This window comes from Schistocerca nitens, chromosome 3, assembly GCF_023898315.1.
Source record: "Schistocerca nitens isolate TAMUIC-IGC-003100 chromosome 3, iqSchNite1.1, whole genome shotgun sequence".
Lineage (NCBI taxonomy): Eukaryota > Metazoa > Arthropoda > Insecta > Orthoptera > Acrididae > Schistocerca > Schistocerca nitens.
In genome coordinates this window covers 633,050,821-633,072,476 of record NC_064616.1, presented here as the reverse complement: position 1 = coordinate 633,072,476, position 21,656 = coordinate 633,050,821, and the positions used below count along the sequence as shown (strand labels likewise).

General features: G+C 38.5%; 1 protein-coding gene across 1 annotated transcript in view; it reads left to right on the top strand.

The window, feature by feature from the left end:
- The window catches only part of LOC126248580 (neogenin), a 250,431-nt gene extending 229,557 nt beyond the window's left edge, over positions 1 to 20,874 (top strand). The window contains exons 24-25 of the mRNA XM_049949687.1: positions 16,687 to 16,811; positions 20,111 to 20,874. Of these exons, the coding sequence (XP_049805644.1) occupies positions 16,687 to 16,811; positions 20,111 to 20,209 (224 nt within the window). The 3' untranslated portion in view covers positions 20,210 to 20,874. The remainder of the gene's footprint in view (positions 1 to 16,686; positions 16,812 to 20,110) is intronic.
- The last annotated feature ends 782 nt before the right edge of the window (positions 20,875 to 21,656 follow it).

Below are 21,656 nucleotides of genomic sequence, written 5' to 3'. Positions count from 1 at the left end.
CATCAAGAAGTCAAAAGTACAGAGAGGTTCTTCCTATCCTGCATATGAAGCTCTAATGCAGTCCTGAAGTGCAGATCAATGATGAGAGGTTCAAGGAAGCTTAAGACCCACTCGATAATAGTGAAACTTCAACCAGAGTGGCTACCTTCAATATCTGTTGTAGTGAAGCCAATGTGACAAGATGAGCAGAATTTAAGGGTCCACCAATGCTGTCATGCAGAGGACCATTGGCAAGATCTAGATCCTGGGTGCCGTAGTAGTATCGAATGAGAACTTTTCAGCAGTGGGTCACCATTTCTCCACGATTTGGAGCAATTCCACAATCTGTGGTGCACGCAGTGTGGCATAGTGAATAGTGTCGCTGTCTGGTGTGCCACAGGTCAACAGCTCAAACCCGACCACTAGCAATCATTTTTTATGTGGTGTTTATCATTTCTGGAAGGTTTTTGAATTATCTTACATTTTTAATTTTTGTATATTCAATGTTTGTATAAATCCCAGCATCCTGGAATACTCATTGTTTGTCAGTTTTGTTCTGGCTATACGTTGGTGTCAGGAGTAAACTTGCTTTCAGTGCTAAGTTTTGTACTTCATTTTGCCTTCAGATTTGGTCTTGATTGTGGTTTCAACGTGACAGTATATATATGAGATCATGCTGAAAAGTAATGCCACTGAATTAGCTCTTAGAGCTTTTTAAATAAAACGAACATTATTAACATTCTATATCTTTATTCTTCATGCTTACATATGTATTTCTCAATGAAGTCACGTTGGTGACAAACACATTTCTCCCAACGAGAGACCATTTTGTTGATACCATCACTATAGAATGTTTGACTTTATTAATGGAACCACGACCTCAGCCCTGCTTGCACCACTTCATCTCTATCAAAGTGAAGTCCTTGAAGGTGTTCTTTAACTTTTGGAAACAGATGAAAATCCGATGGGGTCAAGTTGGAATTGTATGGAGGATGATCAATGACAGTGAACCCAAGATGGTGGATTGTTGCAGATATCACAGTACTCAAGTGTGGTCTGACGTTGTCATGCTGAAGGAGAAGGTGCTTCATGTATGGACAAATTCTTTGAATTTGAAATTCGATTATGGCATGCTCTTTCTCATGCACTCTGCATAGTTAACGTTACACATCACCATGGTACACTGCAATTCAGAGCCTTCTTGTGGCAGAGGGCTGCAAATATTTGGACATGAAGAATAAAGATGTAGAATATTAATAGCATCACTTTTATTTTAAAAGCTTCAAGATTTTTCACATAAAAAATTCGGAGGAATTACTTTTCAGCATGCTCTTATAAAGCTGTTCCTAGAAAAGTTAAGCTTTTCTATTTGATGACACCCTTTGTTCCTGTTAGGTAGATATGACCATTTCTTGGAGATTCCTGTGACACCATAATATACCAGTTCAGTTAAAAAGCTGTTGTAATTTGACAGATAATGTAAAATACCCATAGCCTATCTCATAAATTAAGTACATTCTCACTGTATGTTGGTAGCCACCTCAGTATTGGAACCTTTTATAAATCCAAATTTCTCTGACAGTATGTTATTTGAAATCTGATGATTAAAAAACCTCTTATTCATAATACAATATTGCAGTGCCTGTGTTATTCAGAAATACGATGCAAAGTTCCTTTGGACGTGCATCCATGTAGACACATGGTTGACGACATATGGAGGTTTGGGTCTGGCCATGAATCATGCTCAGATAGCCAAATGGTAAGGCAACCTCTTGAGATAAGTGGGAAATCTGGGTTTTGCTTCCAATCCAGCAGAAATTTTCATTGTTGTCATTCCATTATACAGCTGATGGTTGTCCATAGTAACTGTGAATACAGTTAATGTATCTTATTTATAATGTTTTCTAAATGTCGAAGAATGCTGGCAAAAGTAGAACTGGACGGAATTTTAATTGCATTCTTGTTCAGAGGCTTAACTGTGTCATATTTATGCCACCTGGGAGATGGATCCATAAACTTTCATGGCCAAGTAATTGATGATATTTGTATTGGGTCTCCAGCCAGAACATAACTTCATCTTGACACAGTATTTCGGTGGTCCACAGGGCCGCCATCTCTGGGTGAGTAAGGTGTCACACTAACTCACTGGAACTGAAATCAAACCACAACGGCAGCTCCTTTATACATTGCTTGCAGGCCCACCATGTGTGCACGACTGTAATTGCTCTCTAGTGCAAAGCACAACAGCATACCGGTGGTGAAAACTTGTGGAAATGATAAATCAGTATCAAATACTATTGACTGACACCTTTTGACGACCAAAACAATTTCCATTGTTTTTTAATTTCAAACAAAACAGGATATCAACTCTTACTTAAGGGATACCCCCTTACCTCTGTTTATAATATTGTCAGATAGCCAGATTTCAATAGCTTCTTTCACTACACAGTCCCAATAAAGTGATGCAGGGGCAACCACTTGTGTCTCATCATATAACATTTTATGTCCTTCAGTAAGACAGTCTTCTGTAACCGCAAATTTTTCTGGATGCAATAAACACATGTGGCACTGTTGCACCGTGCATCAATCCTGGACAATACAAATCCTCTGTCCAATATAGGCTTTTTCTGCAATGGCAGAGTTTTGTAGACACTGGGCTTCCTCAAACCCAAATCATACTTCACTGAGCCAAGCAGCACTCTAGTCTTTGCTAGTGGATGGAATATGCTTTTAATATCAAATCTCCTTAGAATTCTTCCAATTTTCAAGATGTGGTTCCCAGAAAAGGTAGGAACACCACTGACTTCCTTGTATCTTCTGTTGGTTCCTGCGAAAGTCCAATCTGTAGGGCAAGATTGATGTGATTGTCGATATAATAATTCTGCTTGAACACTGCTTTTAGATGTTCCAGTTCTTGTGTCAAACTATCTGCATCTGAGATGGCATAAGTTCTTTTTACCAATGTATGTATAACATCTTTGTGTTCGTACAATGGATGACAACTTGATGCATGAAGTTATCGGACATGTGCATGAGCTTACGATAAACACTGTGTCCTAATGTCCCTTCATCTCTCCTGTAGACCAAGACATCTAAAAACGGAAGTTTTCCATCCTTTTCAGTTCCCATCATTATCTTAATATTGGGATGCAGACAGTTAAAGTGATCTAGGAAACGATCCAAGCATCCCTCCCATATAGTCATACTACGAGGGCAGTTCAATAAGTAATGCAACACATTTTTTTTTCTCGGCCAATTTTGGTTGAAAAAACCGGAAATTCCTTGTGGATTATTTTCAAACATTCCCGCTTCGTCTTGTATAGTTTCATTGACTTCCGACAGGTGGCAGCGCTGTACGGAGCTGTTAAAATGGCGTCTGTAACGGATGTGCGTTGCAAAAACGGGCAGTGATCGAGTTTCTTTTGGCGGAAAACCAGGGCATCTCAGATATTCATAGGCGCTTGCAGAATGTCTACGGTGATCTGGCAGTGGACAAAAGCATGGTGAGTCGTTGGGCAAAACGTGTGTCATCATCGCCGCAAGGTCAAGCAAGACTGTCTGATCTCCCGCGTGCGGGCCGGCCGTGCACAGCTGTGACTCCTGCAATGGCGGAGCGTGCGAACACACTCGTTCAAGAGGATCGACGGATCACCATCAAACAACTCAGTGCTCAACTTGACATCTCTGTTGGTAGTGCTGTCACAATTGTTCACCAGTTGGGATATTCAAAGGTTTGTTCCCGCTGGGTCCATCGTTGTCTAACCGAACACCATAAAGAGCAAAGGAGAACCAGCTGTGCGGAATTGCTTGCTCGTCATGTGGCTGAGGGTGACAATTTCTTGTCAAAGATTGTTACAGGCGATGAAACATGGGTTCATCACTTCGAACCTGAAACAAAACGGCAATCAATGGAGTGGCGCCACACCCACTCTCCTACCAAGAAAAAGTTTAAAGCCATACCCTCAGCCGGTAAAGTCATGGTTACAGTCTTCTGGGACGCTGAAGGGGTTATTCTGTTCGATGTCCTTCCCCATGGTCAAACGATCAACTCTGAAGTGTATTGTGCTACTCTTCAGAAATTGAAGAAACGACTTCAGCGTGTTCGTAGGCACAAAAATCTGAACAAACTTCTCCTTCTTCATGACAACGCAAGACCTCACACAAGTCTTCGCACCCGAGAGGAGCTCACAAAACTTCAGTGGACTGTTCTTCCTCATGCACCCTACAGCCCCGATCTCGCACCGTCGGATTTCCATATGTTTGGCCCAATGAAGGCCCAATCCGTGGGACGCACTACGCGGATGATGAAGAAGTTATTGATGCAGTACGACGTTGGCTCCGACATCGACCAGTGGAATGGTACCGTGCAGGCATACAGACCCTCATTTCAAGGTGGCGTAAGGCCGTAGCATTGAATGGAGATTACGTTGAAAAACAGTGTTGTGTAGCTAAAAGATTGGGGAATAACCTGGTGTATTTCAATGCTGAATAAAACAACCCCTGTTTCAGAAAAAAAAATGTGTTGCATTACTTATTGAACTGCCCTCGTATAAAAGTATAGTTGACGTATCTCCAAAAGCAAGTTGGTTTTAAGAATGCCGTCTTCAGTGCTGTGTTCTCAAAATCTTCCATAAACAAATTGGAGAATATAAGGGATAATGGACTCCCCATTGCCACTCTGTCAGTTTGTTCAAAGTATTTGTCAGTAAATAAAAAATACATCAGTGTCAACACCTGGCGACAAAGCTTAGTCGTTTCTTCAAGCAATTTTTCACCAATTACGTGCAAAGAATCTTCAAGAGAAACTCTGGTAAAAAGTGATACAACATCACAACTAAAGAGCAAATCCATGAGACTGAGACACAAAGACTTCAAATGCTGAATAAAACCAGAGAATTGGAAATATGATGTTCACATTTTGGAATGTGGGGACAGAATGGATGCTAAATACTCAGCCAAGTTGTAAGTAGTGGCATCCACATTACTAACAATAGACAGTAGGGGAACCCTTTGCTTGTGTACCTTAGGCAAACCATATAATCTCGATCGGACTGCAGCACCAGGTCGGAGTGTGTTAAAAACATTTTCAGATAATGAACTCTTCTTCAAAAATGAAAGCACCGTGCATTTTATATATTCAATTGGATCATTCTGTGGTTTTCAGTACACTGAGTCTGCTAGTGAGAGATCCATTTTACCCAAATAATCATCCCACAAAAGAAGAACTTTTGCATTGCCCTTGTCCGTTGGTAGAGTTATTAAATTTTGGTCTTCTCTGATGGACCATATCACTACTCTTTCAAGCAAGGAGATGTTACTTCATGAGGGTGGCACCCAACACAGCATATGCAATACCTCTTGCCCACCTTTGTCACTTATATCCTTGGGAAACAATGCCACCGCTTGTTCAGCTGCGGAGATAAATTCAGTAATGGGAACATTCCTGGGTGCAGGGACAAAATTTAACCCCCTTTCCAAAACTGCCTGCATAGCATCATCTAGTTGTTTGGTTGTGAGATTAATCGCAGCGTGTCGACAGATGTCATTGTCTGTTATTGGAGACTGAGAAGAAAGCCATTGAAACTTCAAAGATTGCCTGCTGATGGTGTTTGCATGGAGACCCGATATGAATGTCATCAATTTTTACGCTGGTGAAGTTTACAGAGCTACATCAAGAGCCTCTATGGGGAGGAGATGTTTCAACTTGTAAGGAAGTTTGATAAACTTTGTAAAAAGAAGAGGAAGTTGCTGAGCACCCTCGCTTTTCTGCTGAGTTGCTGGAATGAAGTTGTAATACCTAAATTTGTCAGAATTGTTCATTACATTGGGACAAAAATGGCCAGCAACATTAAGAAACATGCTGGTTTTGTCTTAGTCAGGGAGTGCATTCATTTTACACGCAGACCACTGGATTTCATATGCAAGGATTTATTTTATTTGCATTTGGGGTTACCAGCACTGCTGTCTGTTGCATCCTGGGAATGGGTTGACAGTTTGCCGGGGCAACATCAGACTGGGTCCATGCAAATGCCATCAAGTAGACAGTCTTCCAAGTTTCATCGGCTTTCTTCTCAGTCTACAATAACGGATGATGACACCTGTCGACATGTGATTAATCTCACAACCCAACAATTGGACAATGCTACTATGCTGGATGTTACCATTACTGAATTCATCTGCGCGGTTAAACAAGTAGTGTCCAGCTTTCCAAAGGATCTAGTTGATGTTGGGCAAGATGTCTCACATACATTGTGTCAGGTGCCACCCCACAAAGTAACACCTCCTCGCTTGAAAGAACCGCTGTCTGGTCCATCAGAGAAGACCAGGATTTAGTAATTCTACCAGCGGACAAGGACAGTGCAATGGTTCTTCTTTTGTGGGACTATTATTTGGTGAAATGGATCTTTTACTTGCAGACTTTGCATACCAAAGGTTACAGAATGAGCCAACTGAACATAGAGATTGCAAGACACTTTCATTTTTCAAGAAAAGTTCATTATCTGACGATGATCTTAAAAAAACTTCGACCTGGTACTGCAGTCCTGCCGAGATTACATGGTTTGCATAAGGTACACAAGCAGTGGTTCTTCTTTGGCCTATTGTTAGCAATTTGGGTCCTCCTACTTACAACTTGGCCAACCAAATATTTAGCATCCCTTCTTAGCCTCTGTGTCAGAAAATGTGGACATCATATTTCCAATTCTCTGGTTTTGATTCAGCATTTGAAGCCTTTGTGCCTCAGTCTTATGGATTTGCTCATTAATTTTGATGTTGTCACATTTTACCAGAGTTCCTCTTGAAGATGCTTTGCAGGTAATTGGTGAAAAATTGGATGAAGAAACGACTAAGCTTTGTCACCATGTGTTGGCGTCAACATATTTTTTATTTAATGACAAATACTTTGAACAAACTGACAGAATGGCTATGCAGAGTCCATTATCCCTTATATTCTCCAATTGGTTTGTGGAAGATTTTGAGAACACAGCACTGAAGACGGCATTCTTAAAACCAACTTGTTTTTGGAGATACGTGAACTATACTTTTATAGTATGGTTATATGGGAGGAATGCTAGGATCGTTTCCTAGATCATTTTAACTGTCTGTAACCCAATATTAAGTTAACAATGGAAATTGAAAAGGATGGAAAACTTCCATTTTTAGATGTCTTGGTTTACAGGAAAGATGATGGGACATTAGGACACAGTGTTTATCATAAGCCCATGCACATAGACTGATATCTTCATGGATCAAGTTCTCATCCATTGCACCAACACAAAGGGGTCCTACGTACATTGGTAAAAAGAGCTTATTCCATCTCAGATGCAGATAATTTGACACAAGAACTGGATCATCTAAAAGCAGTGTTCAAGCAGAATCGTTATACCAACAATTGGATCCATTGTGCTCTACAGATTTGACCTTCATGATACAAGCAGATTGGTGGCGTTCCTACCTTTCGCCAGAAGCATATCTTGAAAAATAGGAAGAATTCTTAAGAGATTTGATATTAAGATATCTTTGTAAGTGAATGTGCTGTACTTTCCATTCATACACGAGTATGGTAAACACTCTCTAGCTTATTTCTTTGAGCAATCTCCTAAAACACTCAGCTTTTGGATTATTCCTTGTACTCAGATTTGATAGATTTTCTGTTTTGTTTACTATTAACACTAGGTCTTAAAAGGTAATTGATTATAGGTCAAATGATTGTGGTCATTAAACAGCTCCATAAAAATGTTGTCAGTTATTGTTGTAGAGTATTTAGATATTATATTTATAGTACCCCAACAAACTATAGACATTGATGTGGTGAGATGCCTTGTGGGCCTCAACGATACAAGTAACTGCCCAGTAGGTGCAACCACATAGTAGCACATAATAGGAGTATCTGTGGAAAGGAAGGAAGGAATACTATGGACTGATCATCTTCTGGTGATTTAGTATCTCTCTTTGATGTTTGGTTTGTGGGGAGCTCAACTGCGCAGCCATCAGCGCACATACAAAGTCCCAATTTTTACACAGTCCAGTTGTTTTACACAGTCCAATTGAGCCACTGTCACGAACAATGATGATGATGATGAAATGATGAGGATAACACCAACACCCAATCCCTGGGCAGAGAAAATCTCCAACCTGGCTGGGAATCGAACCTGAGATCCCATGATCCAGAGGCAACAACACTAGCCACTAGACCACGAGCTGCGAACTTTAGTGTCTCTTTGTTTTTGTTTCTCTGAGGTCAGGAATCTAAGAAACAAAAACATAGAGATACTCACTAATCAGATGATGATCAGCCCATAGCATTCCTCTTCCTGTCTTTGGAACTGCAACAAATAAAACTGGCAGAGACCTGGGCAGACACATTATTCATTCCATTTTCTGAACACACAAGAAAATAAGATGCTGTCCCCAGTAAAAGACTGCCTTGGTCTCAGTGTTCTTGGTATGTATAAAATACTTTGTGAATGTGGTAGCATTTACATTGGCCAGTTGATATGAACAATTTCAAAACTCTGCACAGAGATGCCACATTAAATATCATGATTTTGACAAATCTGTTGTTGCTGAACAGCATGTGAACAAACATAAAATTAAGGTCGATGAAATGGAAATGTTGTCTCCTGCTGTATCTGCCTACTAGGATTTTGTCATGAAAGAAGCTGTTGAGTCCAGGATGTGTAGCAACAACTTCAACTGAGACAGCAGCTAGTGGTGCATGGAAACATGTGCACAAAGCTGAAAGGCAACAGAGAAATCAGTTGAATCATTGGCCCTATAACAAATCATTTAACTACCAATGTTCTTTAGTCATAGACATCAACACATAATGTTAGCATATGGAAGTTCCATGTTCTTGTGACACCTCTGTGACATAATTTGGCCAATTAAAATAACTAACAACCAATTGAAATCAAGTCTCCTGACAGTGACAATGGAGGAAGTTGTTGAAACCTCGATACTGACACATCTGATGTGGTAAGAACTCTGTGAAAAATTTACTCAAGTATAATTAAAATGGTCAAAAGAAATACAATCGAAGATTAATGGGTAGCTTGGAGAGATGAAACGGAGATGGCAGTGGAGGATTAAATAACCAAAAGAACAAGACTCAGCAGAAATCCTTGGATAACACACAATATTAAATTTAATTCATAAAATTATAAAGGAAGCAGGCAAAAGAGGATACAAACCTCTAAAAAATGAGATTGGCAAGAAGTACAGAATGGCTAAACTTGAATGGCCAGAGTAGAAATAAAAGCTGTAGAAGAATACATGACCATGAGAAACATAGATGGTGTGTATAGGAAAGTTAAAGAAACATTTGGAGAAAAGATAAGGAACTGTATAAAATCTATAACTCAGCTGACTAGCTAGTAGTAAGCAAAGAAAGGAAAGCTGAAGTGAGGAAGGAATGTATAGAGGGGCTATATAAAGGAAAAAAATTCAAAATAATGTTATGGAAAAGGAAGAGAAGTAGATAAAGACATCCTGTAGGAAGTGATACTGCCAGAATAATTTGATAAAGCACTGAAAGACCTAACGTGCCTGGATAAGACATTATTATGTCAGTATTACTAAAACCCTTGGCAGAACCAGCTTTGACAGAACTGTTGTAGTGGTATGTGGAATAAATACCCATAGACTTCAAGAAGAATGTAGTACCAAAGAAGTCAGTATCAGAACAGTTTGTGTATGACCAATTGTCAGTTCAATAAGTAGTGGTTGCTAACACAGATTATCTGCAGAAGGTGACCTGGAGGAAGATGAATTTGATTCCAGGAGAAATATAGAAACAGGTGAAGCAGTACTGACCCCACAGCCTACTGTAGAAGATAGATTGAAGTAAGACAAACCTCATTTGATTAGATTAGATTCAGTTTTCATTCCATAGACCCAAAAAATGAGATAATTCTCGTGGGTGTGGAACATGTAAGAAAGTATAACATAAAAACATAAAATGTTTGAATATAATACTTACTACCCTGATCATTTGTGAGGAGATTGTTGAAATAGGTGATTACAGTGCGATAAATTGGAACAGCTAATATTTACAGAATTAACGTGCTGTCAGAATGAAACATTGTTATGCACTATGAATAAATTTATTATACACATAATACCTAATCTTGACTGTTGTGACCAAGTGCTGTCAAACCAAAATCTAACAGACATTTTTACTTAAGCTGGCTTAACGGTCTCTGTTAAGATATTCATCTATAGAGTAGGAGGAATTGCCTATCAAAAAGTCTTTCAAACTCTGTTTAAACCGTGCTTTATCCAAAACCAATTTTTTAATGGTTGCTAGCAATTTATTGAAAATGTGTGTTCCTGAGTATTGGACCCCCTTTTGCACCAAGGTATGTTTGGGGAATTTGTAAATTTAGAAAAAGCTGTTAACAGTGTTGGCTGATACACACTCTTTGGTATTTCAGAGTTATCAGGTATAAAATACAGGGGGCAAAAAGTTAACTAGTGAACAATAAAGGCAACCAAGGAGAAATTTGGAAAAGGAAATGTCAGGAAAGAGAAATAAAATAGTTAACATTTACTGATGACATAGTAATTCTGTCAGAGATAGCAAAGGATGGAAGTTCATTTGTACAGAATGGATAGTGTCTTGAAAATGAGGTTATAAAATGAACAAATCTAAAGTCAAACAAGAGTAAGAAAATGTAGTTTAGTTAAATCAGGCGATGCTGAAGGAATTGTGTTTGGATGTCGTTTTTTGCAAACATTTGTGTGGTGTGTAACACAGTATAAAAGTGAAACGTGGATGGTAAACTGTACATACAAGAGAATTATAGGTATAGGTCGGATAACTAATTAAGATGTGACTGTAAAATGGAACAAGTTGATAGGATATTTCCAGGGGCATGAAGGAGTAGTTAATTTGGTATGGTGGGAAGAGTTGCCTAAAATTGTAGACTTTGACTGCAGTAAGCACATTTAAGTCAGTGTAGGTTGCAGTAGTTTTCAGAGATGAAGAAACCTGCACAGGATTCATTAGTGTGGAAATCTGCATCAAACTAGTCTTTGAACTGAAGATGACAATACAAACAATAACATTTCTAGAGTTTATTGTAGGAATTAAATTGAATTACAGTGTTACTGAATGCAATAAATATTTGTTGGGCAGGTATTCCTTGATATTGATGGTATCTTTACTAGGTGTCCTTTGATGGTTCTCTCTCTGTGCTATTGCCTTTCCACCCACTAATACAACATGACATCTTCCTTTGTGAAATCTATACATATCCTAAAGCTCAAAGTTTCAAAGACAAATTTTCCAAACTGTAGTAATTACATACACTATTTCCTGTTAATATATTTTAGATAATAAGGTTATTAATGTTGTTTAATTATCTTTTTATGAAAACAGTTAACTGAAAACTCCCTCTAATGTAAGCATGCAGAGTCTCATGGCAGTAACATTCAATAAAATTTTCTTGAGCTTCCAGCCATGTCAAGTGGTTAAAATGCCACAAGCTTTCTGGAGCACAGTTACCAGATCAGTTTTGATGATACGTGTGTCATATCTCCCTCTAACAGCTTTTCGAACTGTGTAGTTAATTTTTATATTTATATTATATTTCTGTTTGTTCTTAGTAATGCCATTCTTATTTCCTTACTTTTATAGGTTTAGAAGCACTTTGTTGCTCTTCTGTTGGTATAATATATTTTTAATCAACATATCTCGTTCATTAGATTCCACTGTGGTACACAAATGTTAATTTTATATATTTTTTGACAGTCAAGAAATGACAGTACTGAACTGAGTAGTTAAATAAATGAATCTTTTATTCATACTCACAGTTACGGCATAAGTGGAGTGACCCCAAGGGAAGAACCATCTCTGTTCTCTTCCTTGGATCTGGAACTGGTACTGGCACTGACTGAAATTACCATCTCTTCAGTCTGTTCGTCCAGCAGTCCTTCAAAAGTACAGGTCTTCTCAACTACCTTCTTGGTGACAACACGTGACCAATCCTGTGGAGTAACATTTGCAATGGCTTCTTTTGTCGTAAACTTATTTTGTTTTATGACACATTACCTTTCACCTGGGCCCATGTATTCTCAGTCGATTTAAATGACTGTGGTATGGTGGAACCCTGGTTACATTATGCCCTTTATTGTTAGCCAGTTTGTTGACCTGCTAGCATGGAGTTTTGGCTTGTAAAACACTACAAGTTCCATTAACTTCATCTTATTCATGCCAGGTTCAACTTTCTCTGATGGAACATTTCTTTGCCCCAGATCAAAATATCTTCTTTCCTCCACTGCATTGTCAAAGCTTTATCTATTACAGCAAGTGGTATGGCACATTGTCCATTACCATTGTCCAATTTGGAGGAATATTTTACAGCAGAACAGTACAAAAACTACTCCATGAAAACCTTGGCATTCATTTCCTCATGATAGTCACTTTGCTTCCTGGTATGGAATAACAATAAACAGTTTGGAATGATGCAGCAAGCAGAGCCAGCATGGAAGTTGATTATCATGCCACCCTTGCATGTTGGTGCTTTTGTCATTCCTTGTGCTCTGTGATCCATCCACCCCTTTGTAAACTTGTGACAAGCATTAACCCATGTCTCATGCAGCAACAAAATGTCTTTGAACAAAACATTTCTGAGTGCATGCAGATATTGGACTCTCCAGGCCACTATGTCACCTCTCTGAATGATAAATGTCTGAGACAAAAACTTTTTGTGCTGGAAACCGAGCTTGTGAAGACAATTTTGAAATGACAACCTACTTCCAGTGAACAGATCTGCTTCTTTAAGGCTGAAAAGAAGTTTATTTGAAGTAGGGTATTCCTCATGTTGATGATAACCATACATATCTTTGCATTGTATCCTGCTGGAACATGTTCATCTTGGTTACCTGTCTCTCATAACTTCTTTTCTTGCCTGGAGTTTCTTGTAAAGAGTGACCTGGTGGTGCTTCGTCAATCACGATATCCTTTCTTTCCATTTCCTTCCTAATTCTCAGCACTGTAGACCATGAATGTTAAGTGCTGCAGCTGTTCTGTCCACCACTGTTGTAACACCTAAAACTGGACCGCCATTATTGCACTTGAGTTCAGAATAAATGAGCATTGAGAGCATAAATTTGAGACCTTGTCCACAGATCGGAATTCCCTTTCCTGTGCTCAGTGTCATTGGAGCCAGTGAATGCATCCTTGGACAACCTCATTTATTGTGAATCTCATGTTCAGACATGCTGCACTATTGTTATTAATGCAACTCCAATGCAAAAACATGACAACAGGGACACTTTTGCAGACAAACTGCTGACTGCGTGGTAGGGAAAGCCAGCTCACCATTGGTGTTACCTGGGCAATGGTGTCACACCCCATTCACTGAGGCAGACATCAAAAGTCACAACTAATTTTAAATACACTTTAATTATTGTTATCTGATTGTGATCTAGACAGATAAAATTTTTAAAATAAGTTTGTAAACATTTTTTGTATATAGAAAAGAGACCTCATCAAATAGCATTGAGTGGCAGGTACACATAAAACAGAAAAAGAAAACTGGCTGGCTTTCAGAATCAATCCTTTTTAGAGCTGGAGGACACACACACACACACACACACACACACACACACACACACACACACACACACACCTGTGCCCCTACACATTGCCAGCAAGACACACATTTACATTCTACCAGAACTTTCCTACTATATTTGCAATTTGCATTCTACCAGCCTACTATATTTGTAATTTACATTCTACCAGAACATTTCTACTATATTCGTATAGGGTGCCCCAGGAGGAACGGTCAGTATTCAGGGATACAACAGTAACACTCATTTGTTTTTGGACTAGTGGCATGCCTGTATTTATCCTACCCCACAACCCCTCTGACATTTTATTCTAGTCCTGCCTACCTCCTCGGAATATCTTCCTGCCATTAAACTAGCCCATTGAATGTACCATTCTCTATGGTGTGTTTTGAGTGCAGCAGTGCAAGGGATTGAGAGTGTATCAGAGAGAAGCATTGCTCTAACTAAAATGCTGTACATTTGCACTAATGAAGAGTATGCAGATATGGCATGTACTTGTGGCGTCTTCAGCGGCAGTGCTCTTACTACAGTCAAAGACTAATATCGGTACTTTCCACCATGTCTAATTCCTGATCATAGAGTGTTTACCAGAGTTTTCAGCACGTTGTGTGTGTAATAGGTATGCATAGAAGTTTCCATTTTTCTTCTTAATGTGTAGTTAACAACCTATGCAGGAACAGCTACACATTGAATGGTGCAGCACAGTCCTACTGCCAGCACTCAGATTTTCTGCAGGTATCAATGTCGTATGAGCACGTGTATCACAAACATTACATGTGGAAAACTTGTACCCATTTCACATACAGCTTGTCCACAGTCTTCACATTTGCAACAATGCCTCGTGAATTGTGTTTTGTCACTGGTTAAATGACAATCATCATTTGCTTCCATTAATAGTATTCACTGATGAATCCATGTTTACGTTGAATGGAATCAACAGCGGATACACAATAATCAATTATGGTAGCAGGATAATTCACATGCTACTGTGTAAACCAATTTCCAAGTTCATATTTAAAACAATGTTTGATGTGGCATGATTGGTAACACATTGATAGATCCAGTCATTTTAGAACCATGAATGACTGGAAGGAATTACTTGTACTGTTTGTAAAATTTGTTTTTTAAGCATTTTGAGGATGTTCCTTCGACCACATGGACTGCAATGTACTTCCAGCATGACAGAGTCCCTCAACGTTTTACCAGACATGTGAGGGAACATCTCAACCGCACTTACTCTAATCGCTGGATTGGGTGTGGTATTGCAATTAACTGGCCACCAATGTCACCAGACCCTATGCTATTAGATTTTTGTTTATGGGATTGGATGAAGTCTGAAGGGTACAAAAAAAGGGTGAATACACGAAATGAACTGCTTGCTCTCATCATGGCTGCTGCTGGCCTCATTAGAAAACATGTAGAGGCATTCAGAGAAGCAACACATTCTTCCAAGAGTGCACGAATGCATTGAAGTTGATGGTGCGAAATTTGAACATTTATTGTGAACCATACAATAGATGTAATGTGACATGAATGATAAAGCTTAGAGGTGAATGTGTCAAAAATGTGTATTTTTCATTTGATACTTTGTATAACACATGTTGCAATGTGTACTAACTGTTATAAATGTGTAAACCTGACAGTGTACTGAATAATCCAAAAAATAAATAATAATGTACATTAAATGTGTTCTAGCTCAGAAACCATTTAGAATAGGGTGTATGTCCATATTAAGTTTTTTGCTTTAAGTGCTTATTCCTGTCATATACCTGAATACTGACTATTCTTCGTGGGACACCTTCTATATAAAAAATGTATTTGATATTGCTTCTCTTCTTTCTGACAGTGTCAAGCAATAGAATTAAAGAAACTGTTGAAATAAAAATTATGAACAGCACCCTCAATAGACAGTGACCTACAGTGTAGTTAGTGCAGGATGTGAAGTGGAACTGAACTGCTGTAAACTTATATGTGATCGGGATGACCAATCCTGCGATCGGCAGTATAATCCTGCATCTGCATCGAGGAAATTAGTTCCAGATATCAAAGCCTGCTGTGGCAGCTGATTTCAGTAGCAGACGATGAATCTAATGCTTTGACAGCCTTGTAGTGCAAGCAGAGATCATCTCATGTTGTGGAAATGGAGTGGAACTCGGTGTGACGCCATGACTGGAGTACCTGGATGGTGTCACCCTCTGGTGCTTATTGCAGTGTACTGGGGACTAAGTACAGAGCAAGAGGCTTACACAAAGGAATAATTCATGTACCTTCTTTGTAATACGCAATTCAGGTACACCAAGGACAATTTCGTGCAAGTCGTTTGTTGAATGTGTGGTGTCATTAGATAAATTCTTAGTAGGTATCAGGACCAGAAAGAAAATTATAGTTTTGTTTCTGAAATATTAGTTGAAAGCAGCTATCAATAATGAATCATGCAAGAACTATGCCAAGATTTATGTATCAATTTAGTGATTTTTGCCCTTAGCATGTATCACCTAGCTTTGTGAGTAAAGTAATGGAGGCATCTGAAGACTGTAGGTATGCTACTCACCTAGGCCTGTGTGACTCAAATTGTTGTCAGTGTTTGTGAATAGGGGAGTTAGGTTAAAGGAACAGAGGTAAGGCTGTAGTAAACTAAACAGGAGAAAGAGAGAAATGGATATGGAATGAGAAAGAATAGCTCTAAATAACATTAATCATGTAGGAGATTGAGAAAGAAGTCTATCCCAAAAGTGGGATATAAAATAATTTTCAGAAAGGGTAACCACAGAGCATGTCGTCAGACTACTCAGCATCAGTTATGATCATGGTGATTTGATGCTTTCACAGCCATGTCTGTCTACATGAATTCTTATCAGCAATAAGTTATGTAATACGTCTGATCCATTAGTTTCTTTGAAAATTGCTGTGCCTTTAAAATCTCATTGTGTCATATAATTTATTAGGTTTGTTTCTATAATTTCATTTGTTGTTTCTATTAATGTATACACATAGATGTAAGTTGCTTTTTTAGTGTCAAGGTTTCTTCAGTTCACAAGTATTAGATGAATCAGCAAAATGTGCAAATCATTAACTGCTATGACTAAGAGTCAGCATAATGTTATATATTAGTGTCTTGTTCTTCTGCAGTGCGACCACAGGGGTCATCAAGTCCATACAAAAAAGCGGGCATTTTAACCAATACCCCTGCTTCATCTGTTGGTTCGGTGCCAAAAGTGAGAACGGCATCTGTAGAAGATCCTAACACTATCCAGGTAAATTAGATAATGTTGTTCTCCTATGGTTTCCATGACAAGTGTGTGTCCATTGCATGTGTTCATTATCAAACATATCACCAGGAAGTGTTACATGTTAAATTTCCTAATAGCTTAAAACTGTGCGAGACTGTAACCCAGATCTTACTTTTCACGAGCAGTACCCTACCGATCAGGTCTCTGGTATGGTGCTAATATGAATTATAACATAACCAAATAGATTTGTTTTAAAAATCCTTCAGTAGTTAATCTCCTATGAACTAGATGAGGTTGGGCAACAGAAATTTCTTTAATTCACATGTAATCACCATTATAATACCCACGAGAAATTTAATATTTACACACATATCGGACTCCTTTCTATTATAACAACACTTTGGAAACCCAGCCAGAACACAGCTCGGGCTACAACAAAGCTTTCAAATGAAACTCCCAGAAATTACTCGGATCACTGTGTTACGCAACATAGGATCTAGTTATAAGACAGAACAAGGCTGCTTTCATATGAGATCAATGTACAAATTTCCAGTTCTTATGTGTTATGAGATACTTCCATCTGTTTGCAGTTGCTGTAATGACTTTGAAAGAGGCAGTTGTAAACCCAGAATGGTTGTAGTATGTCCTTTGTGTGCTGATACGACCATTAGGTTTGTGTTTCTACATGGTAGTTTTGACTGTTTGTTATAATTCATTTCACAAATATGTTACATTTGCTACAGAGGAAACAGATGAGGTCATGGAAGAAACTGTTGTTCCATGTGTTCCTTTTGCAATAAATTTTGCATCTAACTTGGTGACAGACTTATTCAAAATTGCACAACACTCGCTCAAGAAAATGTCCCCTATGCCAACAGACAACAGCAAATTTCTAGGAAGACATGTCCCAGAAAAATTTCCAACTAAACTTAGTAAAATTTGTTTGGGAAATTTGAAATAAACTACTTGCAAAACTAGTAGCAAGAAAACAAGCTGTTGGTGTCCTGACAGTAGTATGCATCTCTATATATCAGAATGCTTCAAAGTATTTCATACCAAAACCAGTTACTTCTGAAATTACTGAAAAGCTAGTGAAGCTGTAGTGATGGATACTGCATACTAAATCTACAATGTGGGTTTTCCAAATCAGCTGTGATCTAATTTTAATCCCAAAAACTGCATGGTATCCATTTCCTGTATGCAGTTGTTTGAATAGAGTACAGTTATAGTTTCTGTTTGTGAAATAGTGAGCTGTATTTATTGAGTGATGTCAAAATGTAAACTATCAGGAAATTTCATAGCAGCCTACACTCCACCATAGCATGACAGAACCGTTTTAGTGTAATGTATGTTGCAAACTAGTGATATGTTTACACCACCTCACAAAAAAAGTGAAACACCCAGAAGACATCGTTGGATGTCAGTATAACTTTGTACACGTACACACCATTGGTGGGTATATAAATGTTTAGAGTTGCAATCCTCTGTAACAGGTAGAACACTCACCAGAGAGCATTAGTTTTGTTTGTGTTTAGTGTTGTTACCAGGCCCGGTAAGCTATATAAGAGGTGAGAACAGTGTTTGTGTTGAGTGATCACTGTGAAAGAGGCAGAGAGGACGTATACTTGTGTGAGACAGTGTTTTCAGCACCTGCCAGAGTTTGAAAGGGGCATCATTGTGCGTCTCCATTTGGCCAGTGTGTCGAATTGTGCGGTATTCAGATTTGTAGAACATTTGGATGAGACAGTGGCCCAATGTTGGACTGCAGTGGAACGTGAGGCAAGCATATGTGTTGTCAATGTTCCAGTCTATCACATCTGACTACCACAAGGGAGGATCGCTGTTTATTGTGCACTGAGCACATAGTAACTCCTTAGCATCTATATTAGCCATCCAAGAATGACTAATGGACTCCCTGCAACATTATGTGTAATCTGGCACCATTGGTGAGAAATGAGCAGCAGTTGTCCCACATGTATGCTGCCATTAATTCCACAATGCAAATGGCTTCATTTGGAGTGGTACCCTGACCAGTAAACATGGACTACTGACAAATGATGTCACATTGTGTTAGCAATGAATTGCAGTTGTGCACTACTCCAAATGACTATTGTCAGTGAGTATGGTGGCAGCCTGGTGAGAGGTCCCATTCTTCCACTGTTTTGGAAATCTACAACAAGTTATTCCTTGAATCATGGTGTGGGGAGCCCCTGGATATAACTTCATGTCACAGCTGGTAGTGATTGAGGAAACTCTGATGGCAAACAGTATGCCAACCTGCACCAAAACTCTGATGGCATAACAGTATGTCAACCTGCACCCTCATGTGTTCCCCTCATGCAACAGTGTCATGGTGCCATTTTTCAACTGGACTATGTTTGTCCACACATGGGCTATATGTCTGTGTACTGTGTATGTGATTTTGAGATACTCTTGTGCCAGCAAGATTTTCAGATCTGTCCCTGGTAGAACAAGTATGGGACCAGCTCAGACATCAACTCTGTTCAAGTCCCAGCCTCCAGTATATCAAGGACCACTTAGATCATTTGTGAGCCAGCTTGCCTCAGAAGAGAATACAATGGTTTTATGACACCCATCTCAAAACTGAATCCATGCATACATCCAGGCCAGAGGGGGGGGGGGGGGGGGGGTCGTGCAATGAGTACATAACCCCCCCCCCCCCCCCTGCCCCTTAGGCAGTGTAGATAACTAATTGGTCTCTCTGTCATCAGTTCAGATTTGTTTAAATGTGTTTGTATTTGAAACATATAATGTTTGGTTTAGATCTCTCCACATTATGGAGTTGTCATTCACACTGTTACAGAAGCTTAAATGTGACAGAATGGAATTTCCATAATACTAAAGTGTAACTCAAACAGGTTTCACTTCTATGTTCTCAAATTATTACTGTATCAGATTCAGAATTCATAGAATTGGGTACTTGAGTTACCTACAGTGGTATTTTTGTGAAGCTAACCAAATCTCTTACTCAAATGCTGTATATTTAGTTAAGAATGGGCTAATTGGGATAACACATTAGAATATATAAGATACTGTTTGTGACATTTTGTGTTCAACAACACTGTTCATTTGTGAACTGATCGGTGTCTGATCATGAAATGTGTTCTTGTTGCATCCATTGTATGCTTTTTGCCCATTTCTTTGGTATACTAGGTAACAGTGTAAAGTTAATTATATTGAAAATTTGCTTGCATAACTTACTGACTTTTACTGCATAGAAACATAAGGAATTTTTAATCAGTGTTAGTACTGTAGGTTGAAATTCCTTAAGACTGTTACTAATGATGTGGTGTTATCCCTAGCCTTCCTACAGTACAGAAGAGCTCAACCAAGAGATGGCTAATCTGGAAGGTCTAATGAAGGATTTGAATGCTATCACTGCCTCAGAATTTGAATGCTGAGAATGGATCTGCCACATCATTCAGGGAATGCTTCTGCTGAAGTGCAAGATGTACACAAAATACAGTTGCTGCTTAAGTACTGCAAAAAAACATTCTGTGTTTATCTTTTAATGAGATTAGTCAATAATAGCAGCTCCTGTGTTGTCTCAAGAATGAACTCTTGTGGCTTGCAGTTTCAATAATCATCTCTAATATTACGTACGATTGACTTCTAGTACCCTGCTGTTTTTGTTATAAACGGAAAAGATGTTTCCGCATATTGTCAGTGAGTGTTGGTCAGTCTGGTGTATATTGAATGAGATATGTTTGTGAAGTGTTATTCAGTTGAAAGTTGTCATAGATGAATGTGGCCTAAACACTGAGAAATTGGTTTTTTATGTAATTATGCAATTTACAACGAAGCAGTAACTAGTCCGCTTCTGTTGTATTTGTGAGAAAATGTGAAAAGGATGGGATATATTTGAATGAGTTCTTTTGCTGTTTTCATAGGTGCTTCAGTTCAGTCTTCCACTGAGAGTAAATCTTGCCAAGATGTAATATTAAACCACATTAATAAGTACAATCATGGTTTCATGAGCTTTGAAAAATATATTAATGATCTCAAATTTTGAAGCTTGTGTGCATTTTCAGATTGACACTAGACAATTCACAGTTGCAGCTATACATATACTGACATTAAATAATTTGATGTACAGTCCTGACTTGTAATGGTATCTCCCCCCCCCCCCGTTTTTTTTTTTTTTTAGAGAATATTGTTTGGATCTGCAGACATTGAGCCTCTTTTATTCTTGTAAATTTATTACAAATAAATAAGGGGAAAAAATACAAATTATATTTGTGCTTCTGATATTTCATATTGTGTTATTCCCAGAAAGTATAAAGTAGTGCCTTTGTAAAATATGTGCATACTTCTCTACCATTTCTGAAAACATTGCTTCATTCATTATCTTTGTGAGACAGTGGTGATCCATGGGAAGGCTTATTAAAAGTATTGTTTTATGTTGTAGTTAAATATTTCTGGGACAGTGATATTAAGATACTAGAAAAACAGCCTGTTTAACTGCATTGCTTCCGTATATGTTTGAAGAAAAGTCCTATATGTCTTTCTTTTCCTTTTTGTTTTTGTATATGTCTTTCTTTTCCTTTTTGCTTTTATATATGTCTTTCTATTCCTTTTTCCTTTTCTTTCCCTTTTGTGAAATGACTTGAATTAATTGCAGAAGCTGCTTTAGAGTCACTCACACTCATCTTGCAATTCCCGTTAATGGTTTTAATCAGAACTTTTATGCATTTATGTTTTTTTTTTTTTTAATTACCACTTTGCTTGGTAGCATATGTTTTGATCTTCGAGTCTAATATCTCCACAAAATTCATAGCAGTGGGATTGCCATTCCAAACATTTTAGTGCTGTAAATAGTTCATTATTTGTTTTATAGAAGTTGTGCTA